This window comes from Pinus tabuliformis, chromosome 3_1, assembly GCF_031772625.1.
Source record: "Pinus tabuliformis cultivar Carrire ecotype Pingquan chromosome 3_1, CPIR1, whole genome shotgun sequence".
NCBI lineage: Eukaryota > Viridiplantae > Streptophyta > Pinopsida > Pinales > Pinaceae > Pinus > Pinus tabuliformis.
The window spans coordinates 638,250,252-638,272,035 of record NC_142301.1 but is presented as its reverse complement, the minus strand read 5'-3'; the positions used below and the strand labels follow the sequence as shown (position 1 = coordinate 638,272,035).

At 38.8% G+C, this 21,784-nt stretch overlaps 1 protein-coding gene and 1 pseudogene across 1 annotated transcript; both read left to right on the top strand.

Moving 5' to 3' along the window:
• The first annotated feature begins 3,885 nt into the window (after nucleotides 1-3,885).
• On the top strand, nucleotides 3,886-5,310 carry LOC149188710 (jasmonoyl--L-amino acid synthetase GH3.5-like). The gene has a single exon (XM_089413085.1). It carries the CDS (start codon nucleotides 4,316-4,318, stop codon nucleotides 5,273-5,275), a length of 960 nt encoding a protein of 319 aa, XP_089269211.1. The 5' UTR covers nucleotides 3,886-4,315; the 3' UTR covers nucleotides 5,276-5,310.
• A 3,227-nt stretch (nucleotides 5,311-8,537) lies between these two features.
• LOC149188709 (jasmonoyl--L-amino acid synthetase GH3.5 pseudogene) lies at nucleotides 8,538-9,923 on the top strand (annotated as a pseudogene).
• Nucleotides 9,924-21,784: the final 11,861 nt, after the last annotated feature.

Genomic DNA, 21,784 nt, shown 5'->3' with positions numbered 1-21,784 from the left:
TCCTATATGCTGGTGTATTTTGTATGATTGCATTAGTATATTTGATTTACTTCTAATCCTGAATCATTTATGGATATGTATATTTGCCTTTGTATTGTGTTCTTCTCTTGTCGCAAGTAGTTGTTCTCTTGTCACAGGTAGTTGTTCTCTTGTGATCTCGTGGGATTCAAGTAGCTGTTCTCTTGATCAAGCGAGGAGGCAAGTAGCTGTGGACACACAAAGAGAAGAGGGTCTAGTTTGAGGGACAACCGGAAGACAACAGTAAGTCTGCCGATCTCCTCTCTTTCATATTTCATAAAGGAAGAAATCATGATAGCTGTATTCGTTTGTTGCTAAGGCGCTGTCACACCTTAGGTGGATAGGATTGTCCTAAATAGGCATTTTTCCCCACAACAGTGAGGTACATGTTGTTCAGTCTACGCAACAGATAAGACCTCGAAAGGTAAGAAAAAGGGTAAAGGTAAAGCCAAACTGATACCCCGAAACAAGATCTACCTAAATCATCTATTGATGATGCTTCTAAGAGAAAGTCGAAATATCCTTGCCTCATCTGTGAGGAAGATCATTACACCAAGGATTGTCCCTGACGTTCTAAAGTTAACTGCTTATTGAAAGGGACTCCGGCTATTTTAAAAGAACCTTTTCCATCTCAGCAGATGTAGTTGGTAGACCAACCACAATCCTCTACCTCCTCTAATTCCCAAGTTTTCATGATGCAAGGTTCATCACCTATTTCGATTGCTACTCGAACAAAGGACTATCAAACCCTACATAAGAAGACAATGGAGAAAGAAGTCACTAATATACCTTCTACTTCCACTCCATCTAGTTCTGGTCCACTCCATATTGAGCGCGATAATAGTGAGTTTGTAATCTGACCACCTCCTAAGGGTATACTTCATAAATCTTCTTATAATCTAAATGCTAGAGCTACACAACACTACAATATTGTTGAAGATTTAGCTCAAGCACCTTCGGCGATGTCTGCCTTGGAGGTTCTCCAAACCTATCAAACATAATGAAAATCATTGATGTCTTCTAAAGGTGCCATTGATCATGTTGATTTGAGTCTGATTACCTTTGATCATGAAAGCCACATTCCTCGTCTTCCTCATTAGATTGATTTTCTAATACAGGTTCTCATAAAAGGAAAGACGATTCATCAAACTGTTATTGATGAAGGTGCTTCCACCTGCATCATGTTTGTTTGGTGTTGGAAGACCATTGTCTCTCCTCTTAACTAGTCCCTGTAGTGTCCTATCTAGGGTGCTAGATTAGGCTATATTTATTATCGATCAGGATAAGTAAAATTCGAGGCATGCGTCTACAATCTATAGACATAAAGGATTCCTGACTAAGTGTTCATGATGGCAGGTTACAGAACTTCTTTACGGAAGGTTGAGGTATGCTCCCTATCACCTGGACACTCAGGTCACTCAATTCATCTACCTATTTTAAAACATTGTGTATTACTTAAACCAAGATTTCAATCCCCTTACGAGGATGTTGTGCATAAAACCCCTGTTCATTGAACACTCAGCATTCAATGTTTATCATTCATGAAAGATTGAAACATACTAAAATCATAAGCATACTTAAAATTCAAATACATGAGAAACAGGGTTCATGAAGATGCTTTTAAAAATAACGAAAGATCAGATTCCTTACATGATACAATTCAACGATCTTAGCGATGAATCCTTCAAGCCACCATCATAAACATTAGTCATACGAATTTCTAATCAAATCAATGAAAGCACAAACCAAAATCTAATCATTGTGCATACTATTGAATATTCAGAAGTTGCAAATGAAATGAAATGACAGTATACCCGTTCCACGTAGGGCCCGTCTGCGTTTCAAAGGTATACTGGACTGCGCTCAAGCAACTATAGAATCAATGCAATAACAAAATCGTGACTGCAACTGAGTTCTGGTATTAAGTTCAAAAGCTCTGTTTTTCAAAACGATACACTGATAACAACTAACCAACAACACGTAACTGTGTTTACATATGTCTTTTTTAAAAACTAACACCGTTTACATTTTGGAACGAATGTACATTCGTTATGCGGCTGTTGCCGCTTTTGTTATGGAATAGTTTTTAAGTTGTTTCCATTCTAAACCGATTTCAAAAAGGAACAAAACTAAATCGGTTTAGAACCCTATGCTGTTGCTGCTTTTGTCGCCAACATGTTGTGCTTTGACCATCATTGACCGTGCATTCAGGAGTGTTGGTTCTGCTGTAGGATAGGTGTTTGTCCATGCTTGTACATTCTATTTTTCGTCCCTACCCTTTGCTTTAGCTTAGCTGTCGTGCCATATGTCAAACAATAAACCAATTACAGGATGTTGCAACTTCCTGTAGTCTTTTTATCAAAAATCCCTAATTCTTTAACATAAAACTCATAAATCAATTCTAATGCATTTAACAACTATAATACTGTTAACTAATCAATTTCAAGGGGTCTAAGAGATGTATGAAGGAGAAAGGTAGGAAAACGATGTGTTTCAAGAGGAAAAAGGAGGTCAAGGAATGGTACCAACATCTCTCCCCGACTTAATGAATTAGCATGACCTCATGCTAACCCCGATGTGCTTCCTCTGAACTCTGTCCCTGCCTGTACCTCTGCTGCCTTCAACAATGTATCCACATCCTTCTTAACCTGGGCATCTTTCTGACCATGGAGCTCATGCTTTAAACTTTTGTACTTTTCCTTGAGGACCTTCTTTTGGTTGTACCATTTAGTGGCCCACTTACAAATATTTGTTTGTTCAGCTTCAAGTTCCTTGATTTGTTCCCTTAACTTTTCATTTTTCTGTTGAGTCTCTTTACTCTGTGCTCTGAGCATTTCATTTTCTTTCTTGATAACGTTTTCCAGCATATTGGCCTCCATTAGTTCTTCCTTTAACTTCTCAATTTGCTTCTCCAGTTTCTTCTGTTTCTTAATGGCAGGTTGTGAATCTTTTTCTTGTCTGTTATTGCTTTCAACCTCCATCTCAGCTCCTGGTCCAGGTTGTGAGTGGGCACTACTCTCAATATCCACCGGTATAGGTGCATTTGATTCAGGCTGGTCTTCTTGCAGCTGGGCCTTTGATGCTCTCCTGGTTCTTCTTGTATAGGTGGTAAAAATTTTATCTTTCTCTGCTTCCTGAGCATCCTCTTTTCTCATTTTCCTTGTCCTCACACTGCTAACAGGTGGAGGTACTGTTAGACTCTGTCCTGTTATTCCTCTGTCAGAGTCAAATTCTAGTTAAAGTTCATTTCTCGTCACTGGCAGTCCATCATTCAAGTCAGCAAAACAAAAGGAAATTGGAAAGTCTTCTATCTGAAATAGAGAGGGTTGTCTACTTGCTTAAAATTGCAGACCCAAATTGGAGATGTTTCTCTAAAACAAGAGACACAGTTGCCATATTACAAAAAGTATGATGTTGAAAAAATAAATTCTGAACATAAAATATCTTTGTCAAACAGCAGTGGCTAATGTTAAGGTACTTCAAACATGATAAGAATACTATTGTGGGTATTGTTAAAGAGACTTCAGCTGTAATGAAACCACGATGGCTTGGGGCTGTACACAATCTAGAAGGCATATATGATTTTATTCCCCTATGTGATTTTATCCAACCATTTCTCGGTATCATGCAGTTCATAGTACTAAGGCAATTTTGTGAGTTTGTGAGCAAATTGGGCTGTTTCCAGGGCGCACGACGCATCAATGGCGCGTGGCGCATCAGGAGCGCACGACGCGTTGGGTGAGGCGCGCGGCGCATTGAAGTTTATACCCAAACTTTGTCCAGAAAACACTAAAACGCCTCTTCTCACGCATCAATTCGCAGCTCAGGAACTACAAATGGTAACCGGAAACTGATACCATTCAATAAAGACTTGCCTGCATCAAAATTCCAGATCTATTATATTTCAGGCACTTATAGATCTCGGTTATTTCAAATCAAGCCTGGGGGAAGAGTCCTTGAGTTTGTCTATGGTAGCAACCAGTCTTACACCAAGGGGGGCTTACTAGCTTCTACAGCAACCTCAAATGTATATCATAGTGAATCTTTTAAATTATATATGAAGAACATCCAGATTTTGGGATGCAGCCCAGATGAGGTTATATTTGGGTCTGATTCTCGACAATCCATGTACTGCCATATTTTATGTGGGCTTCTCTATTCAAATGAGGTACAATATATGTCATCAACTTTTTCATACAGTATTGTAGAAGCTTTTCGGGCATTTGAGCAAGTCTAGCAACAGCTTTGTGATGATATTAGGGAAGGAAGACTTAATGAGAAAATCACAGTGCCCCCTATGAGGGCAGCCGTTTCCAATCTGCTTAAGCCTGATCCAGATTTGGAAGATGCAATATATGAGAAGTGTATGAATATTGGGAATTGGCATGGAGTTATCCCAAAAATTTGGCCCAATGCTAAGTATATCATTTCTATCATGACAGGGGCCATGGAGCCTTATCTGAAGAAACTGAGACATTATGCAGGCAATTTTCCATTGTTGGCTTCAGAGTATGGGTCTACTGAAGGTTGGATTGGTGCCAATATAGATCCCACATCCTCACCAGAAAATACAATTTTCACAGTGGTTCCCAATATTGGATATTTTGAATTCATTCCTCTTCATCTGCGTCTGGGAGACTCGAAATTAGGTGAAAGTGTAGCTACTGCTGATTATATAGAATCAGAACCTGTGAGTTTGACAGAAGTGAAGGTTGGTCAGCAATATGAGGTGGTTTTGACAACATTTGCTGGGCTCTATAGGTACAGGCTTGGTGATGTCGTGAGAGTTACCGGCTTTTACAATTCTCGTCCGCAGCTGCAATTCATTTGCCAAAGGAACCTCCTCCTTACAATCAATATTGACAAGACAACTGAGAAAGATCTACAAATATATGTTGATAAGGCCACAGAGCTCTTAAAGGAAGAAAATGTGGATTTGGTTGATTTCACAAGCTATGCTGATCTGTCAACTGAGCCAGCTCACTATGTAATATTTTGGGAGCTTAGTGACAGATTAAATGAGGAGATTCTTAAGAGATGTTGCTCAACAATGGACGAGACTTTTATTGATCCAGGTTATCTTGGTTCCAGAAAAGCAAAAACTATTGGGCCTCTCGAAATTCGTATTGTCGAGAAAGGTACATTCCGGAAAATTATAGATCACTACATGATTCGTGGAGGAGCAGTGAACCAGTTCAAAATCCCCAGATGCATCTCCACTAGGCAAGATCTGCTTGACATCCTCAAGAAAATGTAATCCAAACTTGTTTCAGCACACTTTTCTCATGATTTAGGTGATCATGATGACACTAAGAAGCCAGTTCTTATGGTAGAACACAGTCGTAATCATGCAAGCAATGAGAGTGTGAAAACAATTGATGTGGGTGAGGATAATAAGGGAACAAATGTCTCCAAGATGAGGAGGTAGAGGAAGAAAACTTTTGAACTTAAGGTAGGTGACCCTGATGAAGTTATTGATCCAGCAACCCTAAATGCAGAAGACTGGCCTGATGAAGATGATAATGAAAGTGTGATATCTGAAAATCCAAGTGAGTCATCCTTACAGCCTTATGATATGGAAGATGATGAATTGGATCTGAAAAGAGATAAATTTCCATCACAATTAAGTGACTGTGTGACAGCATTAAGAAAAGTTGATGTCCCAGTCTGCAGTGGGATGATAACGTAGTCGAACAGCTGTTGCAACGAGTGAAGCAGCTTGACATTTGGTGAAGGAAAGCAGAAGGCAGCAATTGTGCGATGGAAGCCATTTTTATTAAAAGGTTATTCTTCATTCAAAGGGAAAATGTAACGTGGCAATCGTTGCAATATGTGGGATTTCGATTCATCTAAAAAACATATGTGGCAGCATGGAAACATGCCTTCAGCAGAGACACTTGTCGTGACATTTTGGGGGAGAATAAAAGTCAAAAGCCAAATTTAAATACAGATAACTATCCCAGCACAGAAACCGAATTGGTTGGTCTATTTTGGGTCTTCATTTGTAGTTCAAAAAATTCAGCTACAGGTTTTGCCAATTCATTTGTTATCAACGAACAAATTGTAACGCTGTTCCTTTTTTTAGAGCAGACTTTTTCCTATTTTTAAGATTTTAGGTGAAACTGCTCCCTAGTTTCATCGATTTGTTTTCCCCATCTTTGGGTTATATTTAAGATATTGTAAATCACTAAGGAGAGTTCTGAGAGCTGGTGGTGAAGAACAGAGAGCTTCATTTGTACAATTTTTTGACAGAGATTAATTAAATGGCTCAGCTCTGATCTGTAAGATTCTTGTGGTGTGGAAATTTAGCATATGTTTTTCTTCTATTTCATATGTCTTTGTAATGTTTCCATTTCATTTCATAATCGTTTCTAAATGGATACTTTTAAGTGAGAAAGGCAGAATTCAATTTATTTGCTCTGTCTTGAGGAAGTGTTCATATTTAATGTTTTCTTCTGTTCGATAAGGATTCATCACACATGCCCTTGTCGACTTCTCAACAATCTTGCCATTCCGTTTAATCTCAATTTAATTGTTAAATTTCGCTCCTACCTTGCCTTATGGAATAATCTGTACCTTTGATTAAATCTCTGCTCAAGCTGTTCTTTGCCCATGCAGCCCAAAAAAACCCATTATTAAAACCCTTTTTCCTATCAATTTACTAGCCTAAAATCAGTATTCTTTATCGGTCATCTCAGCCCCTTTGAAAACTTGTTTGCCGAGATAGACCCGGAGAGAGCCCTCTCCTATCCTCGTAGGGCTAGCTATGAGGCTGAGCGTGGTTTGATGTGGCCTCGAGTTTTGCCTTCCTCAACCTAAGGGGGATTCGAACGCTAACATAGTGGCGACCATACTGGGGAAGACTTCCCCGGTAAAGGATGAAAAAGTGCAGATCTGATGCTGATGGTGGACAACAGTCAGACACATATACAGGCTGAAACATGCACCTAACGGCTCCAACTCGATCCAGACAGTCCAGTGCTCGCTGATCCATTTATGCAATGGTGGGGTATGTGGCAAACCCTGCCCTGTGTGAAGCTGTAAAAGAAGTAAGAAATCAGTTAGCAGATTCTGAAATTAATGAAGAATTTTTCAGTGCCTTGCTTCAATGTTTGAAATCTCCAAAGTTCCCTCTTGAAACTAAAACTAGTGTTTGTGAGTTAGTTGTTGAAAGAGTTGAGAAGGAGATTCAATGTTTAGATGAGCAGATCCAGTCATATGATTTCCAAGACCCTAAAAAGTTCTTGGAAATCCTTTCTCCTTCGAAACAAGAAATAATAGAATTGCCTACAGATGTTTGCATTGACAGTGTGCAGCTGGAGGTATGTATTGCAGAGTTGGGGCAGCCAATAGAGTCAGGCTTTCGCGATCCTATTGCAATGTACATGGAAATGTTTTTCAGTTTGATTGATAGATCAGGCTGTCTTTTACGTGACCAGGCTCATTACGTGCATGAAGGGCTGCCAGCAATTACATCTGTGTCCTGGTGGAAACATTCTCAAGCGGCATCATTCTCAGGTTTACTTGAATGGTTGATTTGGCATTTTAGTATTACCTGATCTACTATTTTTACAGCAAAGTAGGGTAGATTTTGTAAATAAATAAGCAGCCAAAGGGCAGCATTTCATTCTAGTTTCATTACAGTTTAGTTTGAAGTTTTCCGAGTCAGTTTTTCAATCATTTCAGTCACGTTTCAATCCATAAATGAGTCGGTAATGTCGTGTGTCTGTTGAAATAATGACTCCATTGCCCAATGAACGGAGGCACTCTCTGCTCTCCTAAAGCTCTGCGGTTCTTGGCACCTCCAAAAAGCGGCAGCTGCCATCCCCATTGGAGCCAATGTTAGACTCTGTCCTGTTATTCCACTGCCAGAGTCAAATTCTAGTTAAAGTTCATTTCTCGTCACTGGCAGTCCATCATTCAAGTCAGCAAAACAAAAGGAAATTGGAAAGTCTTCTATCTGAAATAGAGAGGGTTGTCTACTTGCTTAAAATTGCAGACCCAAACTGGAGATGTTTCCCTAAAACAAGAGACACAGTTGCCATATTACAAAAAGTATGATGTTGAAAAAACAAATTCTGAACATAAAATATATTTGTCAAACAGCAGTTGCGAATGTTAAGGTACTTGAAACATGATAAGAATACTACTGTGGGTATTGTTAAGGAGACTTCAGCTATAATGAAACCACGATGGCTTGGGGCTGTACACAATCCAGAAGGCATAATGATTTTATTCCCCTATGTGATTTTATCCAACCATTTCTCGGTATCATGCAGTTCATAGTACTAAGGCAATTTTGTGAGTTTGTGAGCAAACTGGGCCGTTTCCAGGGCGCGCGGCACATCAGTGGCGTGTGGCGCATCAGGAGCGCGCGACGTGTTGGGTGAGGCGCACGGCGCATTGAAGTTTATACCCAAACTTTGTCTAGAAAACACTAAAACGCCTCTTCTCACGCATCAATTTGCAGCTCGGGAACTACAAACGGTAAACGGAAACTGATACCATTCAATAAAGACTTGCTTGCATCAACATTCCAGATCTATTATATTTCAGGCGCTTATAGATCTCAGTTATTTCCAATCAAGCCTGGGGGAAGAGTCCTTCAGTTTGTCTATGGTAGCAAGCAGTCTTACACCAAGGGCGGCTTACTAGCTTCTATAGCAACCTCAAATGTATATCATAGTGAATCTTTTAAATTATATAAGAAGAACATCCAGATCTTGGGATGCAACCCAGATGAGGTTATATTTGGGTCTAATTCTCGACAATCCATGTACTGCCATCTTTTATGTGGGCTTCTCTATTCAAATGAGGTATAATATATGTCATCAACTTCTTCATACAGTATTGTAGAAGCTTTTCGGACATTTGAGCAAGTATGGCAACAGCTTTGTGATGATATTAGGGAAGGAAGACTCAATGAGCAAATCACAGTGCCCCCTATGAGGGCAGTTGTTTCCAATCTGCTTAAGCCTGATCCAGATTTGGCAGATGCAATATACGAGAAGTGTATGAATATTGGGAATTGGCATGGAGTTATCCCAAAAATTTGGCCCAATGCTAAGTATATCATTTCTATCATGACAGGGGCCATGGAGCCTTATCTGAAGAAACAGAGACATTATGCAGGCAATTTGCCATTGTTGGCTTCAGAGTATGGGTCTACTGAAGGGTGGATTAGTGCCAATATAGATCCCACATCCTCACCAGAAAATACAATTTTCATAGTGGTTCCCAATATTGGATATTTTGAATTCATTCCTCTTCATCTGTGTCTGGGAGACTCGAAATTAGGTGAAAGTGTAGCTACTGCTGATTATATAGAATCAGAACCTGTGAGTTTGATAGAAGTTAATGTTGGTCAGCAATATGATGTGGTTTTGACAACATTTGCTGGGCTCTATAGGTACAGGCTTGGTGATGTCGTGAGAGTTACCGGATTTTACAATTCTCGTCCGCAGCTGCAATTCATTTGCCGAAGGAACCTCCTCCTTACAGTCAATATTGACAAGACAACCGAGAAAGATCTACAAATATCTGTTGATAAGGCCACAGAGCTCTTAAAGAAAGAAAATGTGGATTTGGTTGATTTCACAAGCTATGATGATCTATCAACTGAGCCAGGTCACTATGTAATATTTTGGGAGGTTAGTGACAGATTAAATGAGGAGATTCTTAAGAGATGTTGCTCAACAATGGATGAGACTTTTATTGATCCAGGTTATCTTGGTTCCATAAAATCAAAAACTATTGGGCCTCTCGAAATTCATATTGTCGAGAAAGGTACATTCCGGAAAATTATAGATCACTACATGATTCGTGGAGGAGCAGTGAACCAGTTCAAAATCCCCAGATGCATCTCCACTAGGCAGGAGCTGCTTAACATCCTCAAGAAAATGTAATCCAAACTTGTTTCAGCACACTTTTCTCATGATTTAGGTGATCATGATGACACTAAGAAGCCAGTTCTTACGGTAGAACACAGTCGTAATCATGCAAGCAATGAGAGTGTGAAAACAATTGATGTGGGTGAGGATAATAAGGGAACAAATGTCTCCAAGATGAGGAGGCAGAGGAAGAAAACTTTTGAACTTAAGGTAGCTGACCCTGATGAAGTTATTGATCCAGCAACCCTAAATGCAGAAGACTGGCCTGATGAAGATGATAATGAAAGTGTGATATCTGAAAATCCAAGTGAGTCATCCTTACAGCCTTATGATATGGAAGATGATGAATCGGATCTGAAAAGAGATAAATTTCCCTCACAGTTAAGTGACTGTGTGACATCATTAAGAAAATCCGATGTCCCAGTCTGCAGTGGGATGATAACGTAGTCGAACAGTTGTTGCAACGAGTGAAGCAGCTTGACATTTTGTGAAGGAAAGCAGAAGGCAGCAATTGTGCGATGGAAGCCATTTTTATTAAAAGGTTATTCTTCATTCAAAGGGAAAATGTAACGTGGCAGTCGTTGCAATATGTGGGCAATCGATTCATCTAAAAAACATATGTGGCATCATGGAAATGTGCCTTCAGCAGAGACACTTGTCGTGACATTTTGGGAGAGAATAAAAGTCAAAAGCCAAATTTAAATACAGATAACTATCCCAGCACAGAAACCGAATTGGTTGGTCTATTTTGGGTCTTCAGTTGCAGTCCAGAAAATTCAGCTACAGGTTCTGCCAATTCATTTGTTATCAACGAACAAATTGTAATGCTATTCCTTTTTTTAGAGCAGACTTTTTCCTATTTTTAAGATTTTAGGTGAAACTGCTCCCTATTTTCATCGATTTGTTTTCCCCATCTCTGGGTTATATTTAAGATATTGTAAATCACTAAGGAGAGTTGTGAGAGCTGGTGGTGAAGAACAGAGAGCTTCATTTGTACAGTTTTTTGACAGAGATTAATTAAATGGCTCAGCTCTGATCTGTAAGATTCTTGTGGTGTGGAAATTTAGCATATGTTTTTCTTCTGTTTCATATGTCTTTGTAATGTTTCCATTTCATTTCATAATCGTTTCTAAATGGATACTTTTAAGTGAGAAAGGCAGAATTCAATTTATTTGCTTTGTCTTGAGGAAGTGTTCATATTTAATGTTTTCTTCTGTTCGATAAGGATTCATCACACATGCCCTTGTCGACTTCTCAACAGTCTTTCCATTCCGTTTAATCTCAATTTAATTGTTAAATTTCGCTCCTACCTTGCCTTATGGAATAATCTGTACCTTTGATTAAATCTCTGCTCAAGCTATTCTTTGCCCATGCAGCCCAGAAAACCCCATTATTAAAACCCTTTCTCCTATCAATTTACTAGCCTAAAATCAGTATTCTTTATCGGTCATCTCAGCCCCTTTGAAAACTTGTTTGCCGAGATAGACCCGGAGAGAGCCCTCTCCTGTCCTCGTAGGGCTAGCTAGGAGGCTGAGCGTGGTTTGATGTGGCCTCGAGTTTTGCCTTCCTCAGCCTGAGGCAGATTCGAACGCTAACAGGTACCTTGCTTGCTTTGTGTATAGGAATCTCCTCATCGATATCATTCATAAATCCTGAGTTCTCCTGCGGTTCTTCCTTGCCTTCTTCATCTTTAATTTGGTTGGTAGCCAAGAATTCCTTCCACGTTTTCCCTCTTCTCTGTAACTCATACTCAATAAGAATTTTAACTAGCCCAAAGTGATATAAGCTCTTGTCTTCTGCTTTTGGATGGTCTTCGACATTTTGGTTAGGCTTTGTGAGAGGAAGTATGGTAGACTGATAACACACTGCCCTTTGAAATGTAACAGTAACTTGATATGGTACAAGTAAACAATACTGTAGCGGCCTTCACAAGTCACAAACTTTTGGATGATATAGACCATCTCGTCCTAGGGATGCACCAGCCAACTCCTTGGGACGCCTTTCTTCCAATTAAGGGATGAAACCCTGGATCTGGACATAAATTGAGTCCATGACTTCTCTTTAAATTGCTTTGTCTTGAAGTACTTCTCCCCTTCTGGGCTAATCCCTAGGGAATGGGCTATGGTGTCTTCCGACACCCTGAATGAAAAATTACCTATCAGAGCTTTCTCTCCATTTAATGTAAAAGCGAATTGTTTGGTGACCTCTTCATTACTTCCACGAAATTTCTCTAAAAAGGGCAACCACTGTATTTCTTTAAGAATTGAAATGCAATCTTCGTGATACTGGGAACTGTCGAATATGCTTGGGTCGACCCTATTGGTCATTTTGGCAGAGAGTTTTGCTCTAACTCTTCTTTGTTTATGTTTTGCAAATTCAACAAAGAAGTTTTGATTTGTTACCTTTTATATTCCGCCCCAATACTGCTGACCTGGTGGCGTCCTCGGCTCTTTAACACTAGATCCTTTAGTAACCCAAGCAATGCTTGATTGGCTGTCTTGTAATTATGGTGGAGTTCGAACCCAATTGACTACATTTTCCTTTCACGGCACTTGCTACTTTCAGCCCTTACTGTTGAAGTCACAGGAGTCGAATGCTAACATAGAATAACTGAGAATGATAATGAAATAACCGGCTTACTCAATTCATAACATATTCATCTTTTGGAACAGAGGAATGGCTGTACTGGTCGTATGGATGCCATCATAGAAGCGCTAGAAGCATATATGAAGTACTGGGATATGATTTCAGGTAGTCGTTTGCATCATTTGGCTTCGTCGGGTGGTTAAATCATAATTCAACCGTTTCAAACATAATGGACAAGCCCGCATAACATTTGGTTTTCAAACAATTCACCACGTGTCCTGCTTCTGTTGGTACCTAGCCAAATAGAAATGTTGGGATGGCTGTAGGGTCTGATTGGTTGGTAACAGAGATTGAAAAGGTGATATGAGAGGGGATTAACAAAATCATATAAGTATGAGATGGTTTGGAGTATTGGAAGATGATAGGGATTAACAATAGGATAAGGAGTGATAGGTATGGAGGTGTCTCTAAAATTGATCGTAGCAGTCACAGTTATTAAATTTACCATTAAAAATTAATCTAAGAATTTAAATGTTAAGAATGAGGAATACATTACACTTTTGTTGGTTGTTCAAGCGTTGCATTGGCATGCTAGGTAGGACTAGTCTCTTTTGACTATTCTTTGCTATCCATAACAGGTCCCCTGAAATAGATTCGAATGCAACAGGTCCCTCTGAGATATGGAAAATGTTCATGCAGCTTCTTTGAAATCCAGAAAAATAACTATATGTATACAGGTTCCTTTATCTTTGGTATTTGATGAAGTATTGGTGACCAGCAACCTGTGGATCCTTGTTGAAACTTGATGAAGCTTTGTTGAAGTAATCTTGAAGTAACAGTCTCTTAACAGGTCCCTTTTATGTGTCTTGAACAGGTCCCATTACTGCTGGTGTTGGTAACATGGTCTTCTGGACAGAACAAGTCCCCATGCATAATGTTTTTAACTAGGTCCCTCTGAGATAAAACAATGACAAAACAACTTCTTTGTTGAAATCTGGAGTGCTGAAACAAACTCTTCGGAAATTTACAGTGAGGAGATGAGATAAGAAATCTTTGAGAATTTACAATGAGGAGATAAGAAAACAAAACGCTGATGCTTCTCCCCCCTACTAAAGTTTTGACTTGTCCTCAAGTCAGTATTCAGTTGATGAATCAAACAGGAAACAAAAGAAAAGGAATTCTTTCCCGCCGACGAATTGGTTTTCAAGTAAGAATTCTGGGTTAGAGTGTGCCAGAGTATATATATATTGTTTTTTTTTTATGTGTGTGTGTTTTTTTTTTTTTTAGATTTTGTTTTGTTTGTTTGTTTTTTTTTTTTTAATTTCTTTTGAATTTCTAAATTGAAATGAAATGAACTAAGGCAGAGATACTACAGTTGGAGGCTGTAGTATCTCAACCTCTCTTTGTTGAGATAAAGTTTGGAGAAAATTTTGCTTGCTGATGGGCTTAGTGTAGAGTTTCAGGCGATGACCATTGACAGTAAAGGAATGACCTTCTCCATCAATAGTTTTGAGATTGACTGAACCATTTTCATAAGCCTGAATAATTTGGTATGGGCCCATCCAATGTGTGGTAAACTTGGCTTTATGATCTCTGAATTTAGAGTCAAAAAGTAAAGCCCAGTCTCCTTCCTTGAACTGCTTCTTCTTGATATGTGCATCATGCCACTGCTTCCTTTGTTTTTTCATGAGGATTGTGGTTTCCTCTGCTTGCTGCCTCATTTCATCCAGCTGGTTCAACTGTTGAATTCTTTCTTGTTGTGCTTGGTCCAGGTCAATTTGCAAATCTGCAGCCAGTTTAAAAGTATGTACTTGAAACTCAATAGGAAGCATTACCTCTTTGCCATACACCAACTGATATGGTGTAAATCCTGTAGTATTCTTCCACGTAATTCTGTAAGCCCAGAGTGCATCTTTGAGCTTCTCTTCCCAATTCTTTCTGTTCATTGCCACAGTTTTAGTGATGATCCCTTCCAAAGTTTTGTTTGTGGATTCCACCTGCCCATTGGCCTATGGATGGTAAGGTGTACTTATTCTGTGCTTGATTTGGTATTTGTCTGTGATGTCCCTCACTAACTTTGAATTAAATTGAGTACCTTGATCAGTCACTATCTCCCTTGGTACCCCATACCTTACAAAAATCTCTTCAAAAAGAAGTTTACCACTGTTTGTTCGGTGGCTCTAACTAGTGCTTTTGCTTTAGCCCACTTTGTTATGTAATCACTACATACTAAGATGTACTTCTTACCATTGGAGGTTGGGTTAATGGGTCCTATAAAGTCTAGAGCCCATTTTTCAAATGGCTCTAGGTGTACTTGGGGCTGAAGTGGCATCTCATTTGTAGCTGTTGGCCTGCCCATTCTTTGGCAGCTATCACAACTCTTCACGTACTTCTTGGAATCCTTAAAAATGGATGGCCAGTAGTATCCAAGACTAAGAATTTTGAATATTGTTCACTTAGCTGCAAAATGCCCACCACACGGTTCATCATGGCAAGATTTTAAAATATCAATTATCTCATCATTTCTTACACATCGTCTGATAATAATATCATAACCAGTCTAAAATAAATCGCCATTAATCCATGAGTGTCGAGCACTTTGTTTGACTAGTCCCTTCTTTTCCTTTGGAGTAAAGTATGGAGGTGTCCTTCCTGTAGACAAATAATTGGCCAAGTCAGCATACCAAGGATTCACTATGGAAATTGCAAATAAATTTTCATGTGGGAAAGAATTTTCAACCAGAACAACCTCACCCGGATTTTGCAGTCTAGAAAGAAAATCTGCCACCTGATTCTCTTTACCTGGTCTATCTAACACTGTGATGTTAAATTCTTGTAACAATAATAACCATCTGGTAACTCTGCCACTAGTTATTGGTTTATTCATTAAATGTCTAATGGAAAAATGTTTAGTATGTACAAAGACTTCATAACCAGTTATGTAATGGCGGAATTTATTCACATCATATATGATGGCAAGTGTTTCCTTTTCTGTGACTATGTAGTTTATTTCTGCAGGTGTTAGATTCTTGCTAATGAAATAAATGGCATAATTACAAGATTCCTCTTTTTGGCCTAATGAGGCACCTACTGTAGTGTTAGATGCATCCGTAAAGATATGAAATGGTAGGCTCCAGTTAGGCCCTCTTAAGACTGGTGCAGTTGATAACTTCTTTTTGAGTGCTTTAAATGCTTGCTGACAGTTCTCATTCGAGTTGAAAAGTACATCTTTTGTTAGAAGCTTAAACAAAGGTAAAGCTATTTTACTAAAATGTTCAATAAACCTTCTGTAATAGCTTGCATACCCAAGGAAACTTCTTACCTCTCTTTGATTCTTTGGAATTGGCAAATCAACAATGATCTGGATTTTTACTCGATCAACTTTAATGCCTTGAAAAGAAATATAGTGGCCTAATACTATCCCCTCATTTAACATCATAAAGCACTTTTCATTGCTCAGGGATAGATTAGCTTCAATACATCTTTTCAAAACTCTTTCAAGGCTCTCTAATGCATGTTCAAATGAATTGCCGTACACTGAAAAATCATCCATGTAAACTTCAACACAATCATGAACTAAATCAGCGAAAATAGCTAATACAGCTCTCTGAAATGTAGTTGGAGCATTGCAAAGTCCAAATGGCAAAACATTATAAGCATAAGTGCCCCAAGGACAAGTGAATGTGGTTTTCTCCTGGTCCTCTGAGGCTATCCTGATCTGGTTGTAGCCACTGAAACCATCAAGAAAGAGAATGATGATTTCCCAACTAATGTGTCTAACACTTGGTCAATAAATGGTAGTGGGAAATAATCTTTGAGCGTTGCTTTGTTCAATTGTCTGTAATCAACACAAATGCGCCACTTACCATTTTTCTTGGGCAGTATAACCAATGGGGATACCCACTGACTATCAGAAATAGGATATATAAAATTAACTCTCAACAGTTTTTGCAATTCTTCTCTGACAATATCCTGGAGCATGGGGTTCATTCTTCTCTGCGGTTGCCTCACTGGTTTGATAGTACTATCTGTATAAATATGGTGATTGTATGTGTCGGGGTGAATCCCATGCATATCAGTGTAGTCCCAAGCAAATGCTTTCTGATATTTTCTCAATAGTTGAATCAATTTCTCTTGCTGAGATGAGTCTAGGTGATTGCCAATGTTCAGATTTTTCCCTGGACTAATCTCTATGATCTGACTATGTGTGTTTGTGATGGATTGAACTGGAAAAATATCATGAAATGTTTTTTGCAAAGATTGAATGGTGCATGTTTCCTGAAAATTTTGGGCTAAAAGCACATCTGCAGCATGATATTGGTCGTTTCTCAAATTTTCGGAAGTATCAGGTTGAGAAAGGAACAATTATACCAAATCATTATTATTTTGTTCTTGGAAATCATAGATTTGGTCGATGCTAAAAACAGATTGTACTTCTTCTTTATCATTGTATTTATCATCAAGCCATAAATTGTGTGTTACTGCTGGTGATTGTGCCAATGGATAAAGAGTGAGTTTTTTTCTTTCAGTTCCTCGTGAAATAATCATGTTGCCCGATCGACATCCTATGAATGCATCAGCAGTCGCTAACCATGGTCTACCAAGGATGATAGGGTGCCCTCCTAAATTGGATTTAGGTTGAAGAACTAAGAAGTCCACTGGATACTCCCAAGAGTCTAGTGAAACAATTATGTCCTCCAAAATCCCTTCAGGAATCACTTTAGACCTATCAGCTAGTTCTAGAACAATCGTTGTGTGTTGCAAATTTATGAGCTGGAGTGTTCTCATGGTTTCAAGAGTCATGACATTTATTGCGGCCCCAAGATCTATTAAAGTGTTTGGAATTTGTATGTTGTTAATGATTGTAGTAACTTTGTGGATACCAAGATCAACATACTTTTCCATTGATATGGTATTTGTCATAAGGCCAGCTAAATGTCCTATAACATGAATGGTTTGTGGATCAATCCTTTTCCTAGTGGGCTTCTTAAGACACATTTCTTTGATTGCTTTAGTATATATGGGAATGTCTTTTATGGCTTGCAGTAGCGGAATTTTTATATAGACATTCTTGAGCTCATCTAAGACATCAAACTGTGGTATAGACATTGGAAGTTTCATTTGGACCAATCGGTCTGGAAAAGGTGGATGCAATGGTTGCATTTGCTTATCTTTAGTATCATCGTTTAGTTTTCTTTGATTTGTCATTTTGTTTTCATTTTTTGTGTTTTCTTCTTGTTTATTAGTTTTTGGAGAATCTTTGTGGAGTACCTTGCCAGACCTCAAGTTGATATTTTGCAAGGGTAGTGTGGGATATGAGATTCCCTCTTCTACATTGTAGGCTGGCCTCTCTGCTCTGTTATTTGGATTTGGGACAGTTTGAGCAGAAATTTGAGTAGGTCTGGGAGGTTGTGAGCTAGATGGAAATTGCAGTTGTGGTGGATTTATTGGTGGAGTTGCAGGCAGTGCTTGTTGAGTAGGTTGAGGTTGGTAAAGAACTTGCTGCTGAGGATACTGCTGATATGGTTGAGGATGTGACAAGTATGGCTGATGATATTGTTGATATGGCTGCGAATATGGTTGGTATGATTGAGGATATGTATGATATGATTGAGAGTATTGTTTAGATGGTCTCCATTGTTGCTGTGGGTGATTTTGGTGCTGCCATGGCATGGGTACATTCCATGAATTCTGAGCATACATTTGATCATTTACAGGAAATTACGAATTCTAATTTGGAAACATACCTTGAGGTGCTGGTCTTGGCTGCCATGGTCTCTTTGTGCCCATGTAATACACATTTTCCATCTCTGCATTAGCTGCCATATTACAGTTCTGCAAAACCTTAACTTTAGGACAATTAAATATATCATGATTTTCAGTACAGAAGGCACAAACTTGGATTTTTTCTAATGGGCAGTCTTTTAAGGCATGTTTCTTCCGGCATTTTGGGCAGAAGATAGCCATTATCTGATCTTCATATTCTTGTTTCTTCTTAGCTTTTAGAGTGTCAATTTGGTTCCCTAAGGTGCTTAAAAGATCTGTTTTAAATTCTTCTAACAGATTCCCTATTTCAGCCCTTGTGACACTTGCTGAAGCCGATTTTGTGACTTTGGATGACAAGGTTCTTTTTCCAATTTTAGCTTTGCTCCTTGAATACTTTTCGCATAATTCAGTGATCTCTTCAAAAGGTAGGGTAGAAATGTCACCTTTGCCCATCAGATTAAGATCATCCATGTATTCCTCTCGGATGCCTTTCAAGAATATTGTGCGAATCAAATCAAGAGGCATAGTTCGGTGTTTGTATTTTTGTAAATTGTAGGCAAACCGTTCTAAGTATTCCTATAAGGTTTCATCCTCTTGTTGGTTCATTCTAAAGATGTCATATTTGGAATCTTTGGATCTACAATAAGGTTGATATTTCTTTAGAAATATTCTTCTCATGCCATCCCAATCAATTATCGCATGTTCACCAAGCCCCATGAACCATCTTAAGGCTGATGCCTTTAATGTTGCTGGGAAGAGTCTAAGCCTATGGGCATCATCTGTGTAACCATATGTTCGACATACAATGTCAAACTCGAACAAGAATGAGTCTGGGTCTTCTGAAGCCATACCATAAAAGTTTGGTAGCACGGATGGAGGTATGTTTTTCATTTTGATCTCATCATCTTCTTGTGGTTCTTGAATAGGAAACTTAAAGGTTGACTCTTCTTCATCTCTTCGTCCTTGATTTGGTACTGATCCATCTCCTTCCTCAGCCATTTTAATAGGTTCCCCTGTGTCAGTGTCACTTGTTTTAAAGAGAAGATTAAAGAAAGATTGTTCGGTCACTGTGCTACTTTCTCCTTGTGTAGAGGATCTAGGAAAGTGTTTCTTCTGCGATTTGTGTGCTAATAAAGTTTGCCTCTCAATGAGAGTAAGTCTTTGCCCTGACTTTAGTTTATCCTCTAATTCTTGTATGGTGACTTCCTCAGCTGGTGTTGTATTTCCTAAAGAGTCTGCTCTTGATGATAGGTTAGTTTTTGGATGGGGGGTTTTTATGAATCTACCTTGATTATCTCTAGATCTAGGCATAAGCGAACATGATTTCTAAATCTATGTTTTTTCTCGTTTTTGTTTATTGAATTTTTTTTCTTTTTAAATCCTTTAACTACGCCTCCCCGGCAACGGCGCCAAAATGTAGTGTCCTATCTAGGGTGCTAGATTAGGCTATATTTATTATCGACCAGGATAAGTAAACTTTGAGGCATGCGTCTACACTATAGACACAAAGGATTCCTGACTAAGTGTTCATGATGGCAGGTTAAAGAACTTCTTTACGGAAGGTTGAGGTATGCTCCCTATCACTTGGACACTCAGGTCACTCAATTCATCTACCTATTTCAAAACATTGTGTATGACATAAACCAAGATTTCAATCCCCTTACGAGGATGATGTGTATAAAACCCTTGTTCAGTGAACACTCAGCATTCAATGTTTATCATTCATGAAAGATTGAAACATACTAAAATCATAAGCACACTTAAAATTCAAATACATGAGAAACAGGGTTCATGAAGATGCTTTTAAAAATAACGAAAGATCAGATCCCTTACAGGATACAATTCAACGATCTCAGCGATGAATCCTTCAAGCCACCATCATAAACATTACTCATACGAATTGCTAATTAAATCAATGAAAGCATAAACCAAACTCTAATCACTGTGCATACTATTGAATATTCAGAAGTTGCAAATGAAATGAAATGACAGTATACCCGTTCCACACAGGGCCCGTCCGCGTTTCAAAGGTATACTGGACTGCGCTCAAGCAACTATAGAATCAACGCAATAACAAAATCGTGACTGCAACCGAGTTCTAGTATTAAGTTCAAAAGCTCTGTTTTTCAAAACGATACACTAATAACAACTAACCAACAACACGTAACTGTGTTTACATATGTCTTTTTTAAAAACTAACACCGTTTACATTTTGGAACGAATGTACATTCGTTATGCGGCTGTTGCCGCTTTTGTTATGGCATAGTTTTTAAGTTGTTTCCATTCTGAACCGATTTCAAAAAGGAAAAAAACTAAATCAGTTTAGAACCCTATGCTGTTACTGCTTTTGTCGCCAACATGATGTGCTTTGACCATCATTGACCGCGCATTCAGGAGTGTTGGTTCTACTGTAGGATAGGTGTTCGTCCATGCTTGTACATTCTATTTTTCATCCCTACCCTTTGCTTTAGCTTAGATGTCGTGCCATATGTCAAACAATAAACCAATTACAGGATGTTGCAACTTCCTGTAGTCTTTTTATCAAAATTCCCTAATTCTTTAACATAAAACTCATAAATCAATTCTAATGCATTTAACAACTATAATACTGTTAACTAATCAATTTCAAGGGGTCTAAGAGATGTATGAAGCAAAAAGGTAGGCAAACGATGCATGTTTCAAGTGAAAAAAGGAGGTCAAGGAATGGTACCAACAGTCCCTAAACACTTTGGAAGCCTCTGATGGCAGGGGCTCTTATCCATAGAGTATTCTCATGAACTTTCCAATTACATTGGAAGGAAAGACCATTGAACTAGAAGTGGAAGTTGTATATGTGAATCTCAACTACATCCTTCTTCTCGGGCGAAGCTAGACCCATGTTATGTTTTGTGTGGTTTCTTCTTTGTTCTGGGTGCTCCATTTTCCTCACGAAGGAAAAATTGTCACCATCGACCAACTGTCTTTTTTCTCTTGTGGTTCATCAACTAGAAATATCCCTTATGTGGGAAATACCGAGATTCCTTATGAGAGTGTGGGGGCAGGTCTCTTCAAAGACTCTGATTTAACGCATACTTTTACTGTCCCACCTTTGAATGTTACTTCAATCAATATGATCTCAGTTTCTACAGATCCTTGGATTATTCCTAGTCCAGATCAAATTAATTCATTTGGCGATTCTATGCCTTCAAGCCATTGGAGAAAAATTATCAAGAAATTGTCATAGCTTCGATGACAGCTTCAGAAAGTAATGTTGTTTTCAATATGAACCCTGACACTTATGTGCCATCTCCTTATCTTGGTTCTTGGGATTCTCTGGATCCTTTGAATGAGACATTCCCCACCAACGAGAGTATCGTTGAGGTCATGTTTCTGGACGAAACTCCTTGGAATGGTCTCCATCACCGTTCTTCCTTTCTTCCTAGCCTCGGTGAGATGCCTTCGTTTCTTGAAGCATTTGTTTCTCATTTCCCAACATCTCCACTTTAGATGCATGTCCTGGTGCATGGAGTCCTGTCGGAGGGTAG

What these genes read in the sequence shown, in the direction of transcription:
- LOC149188710 (XM_089413085.1), top strand. Translation starts at nt 4,316, where the DNA reads ATGAGGGCAGCCGTTTCCAATCTGCTTAAGCCTGATCCAGATTTGGAA.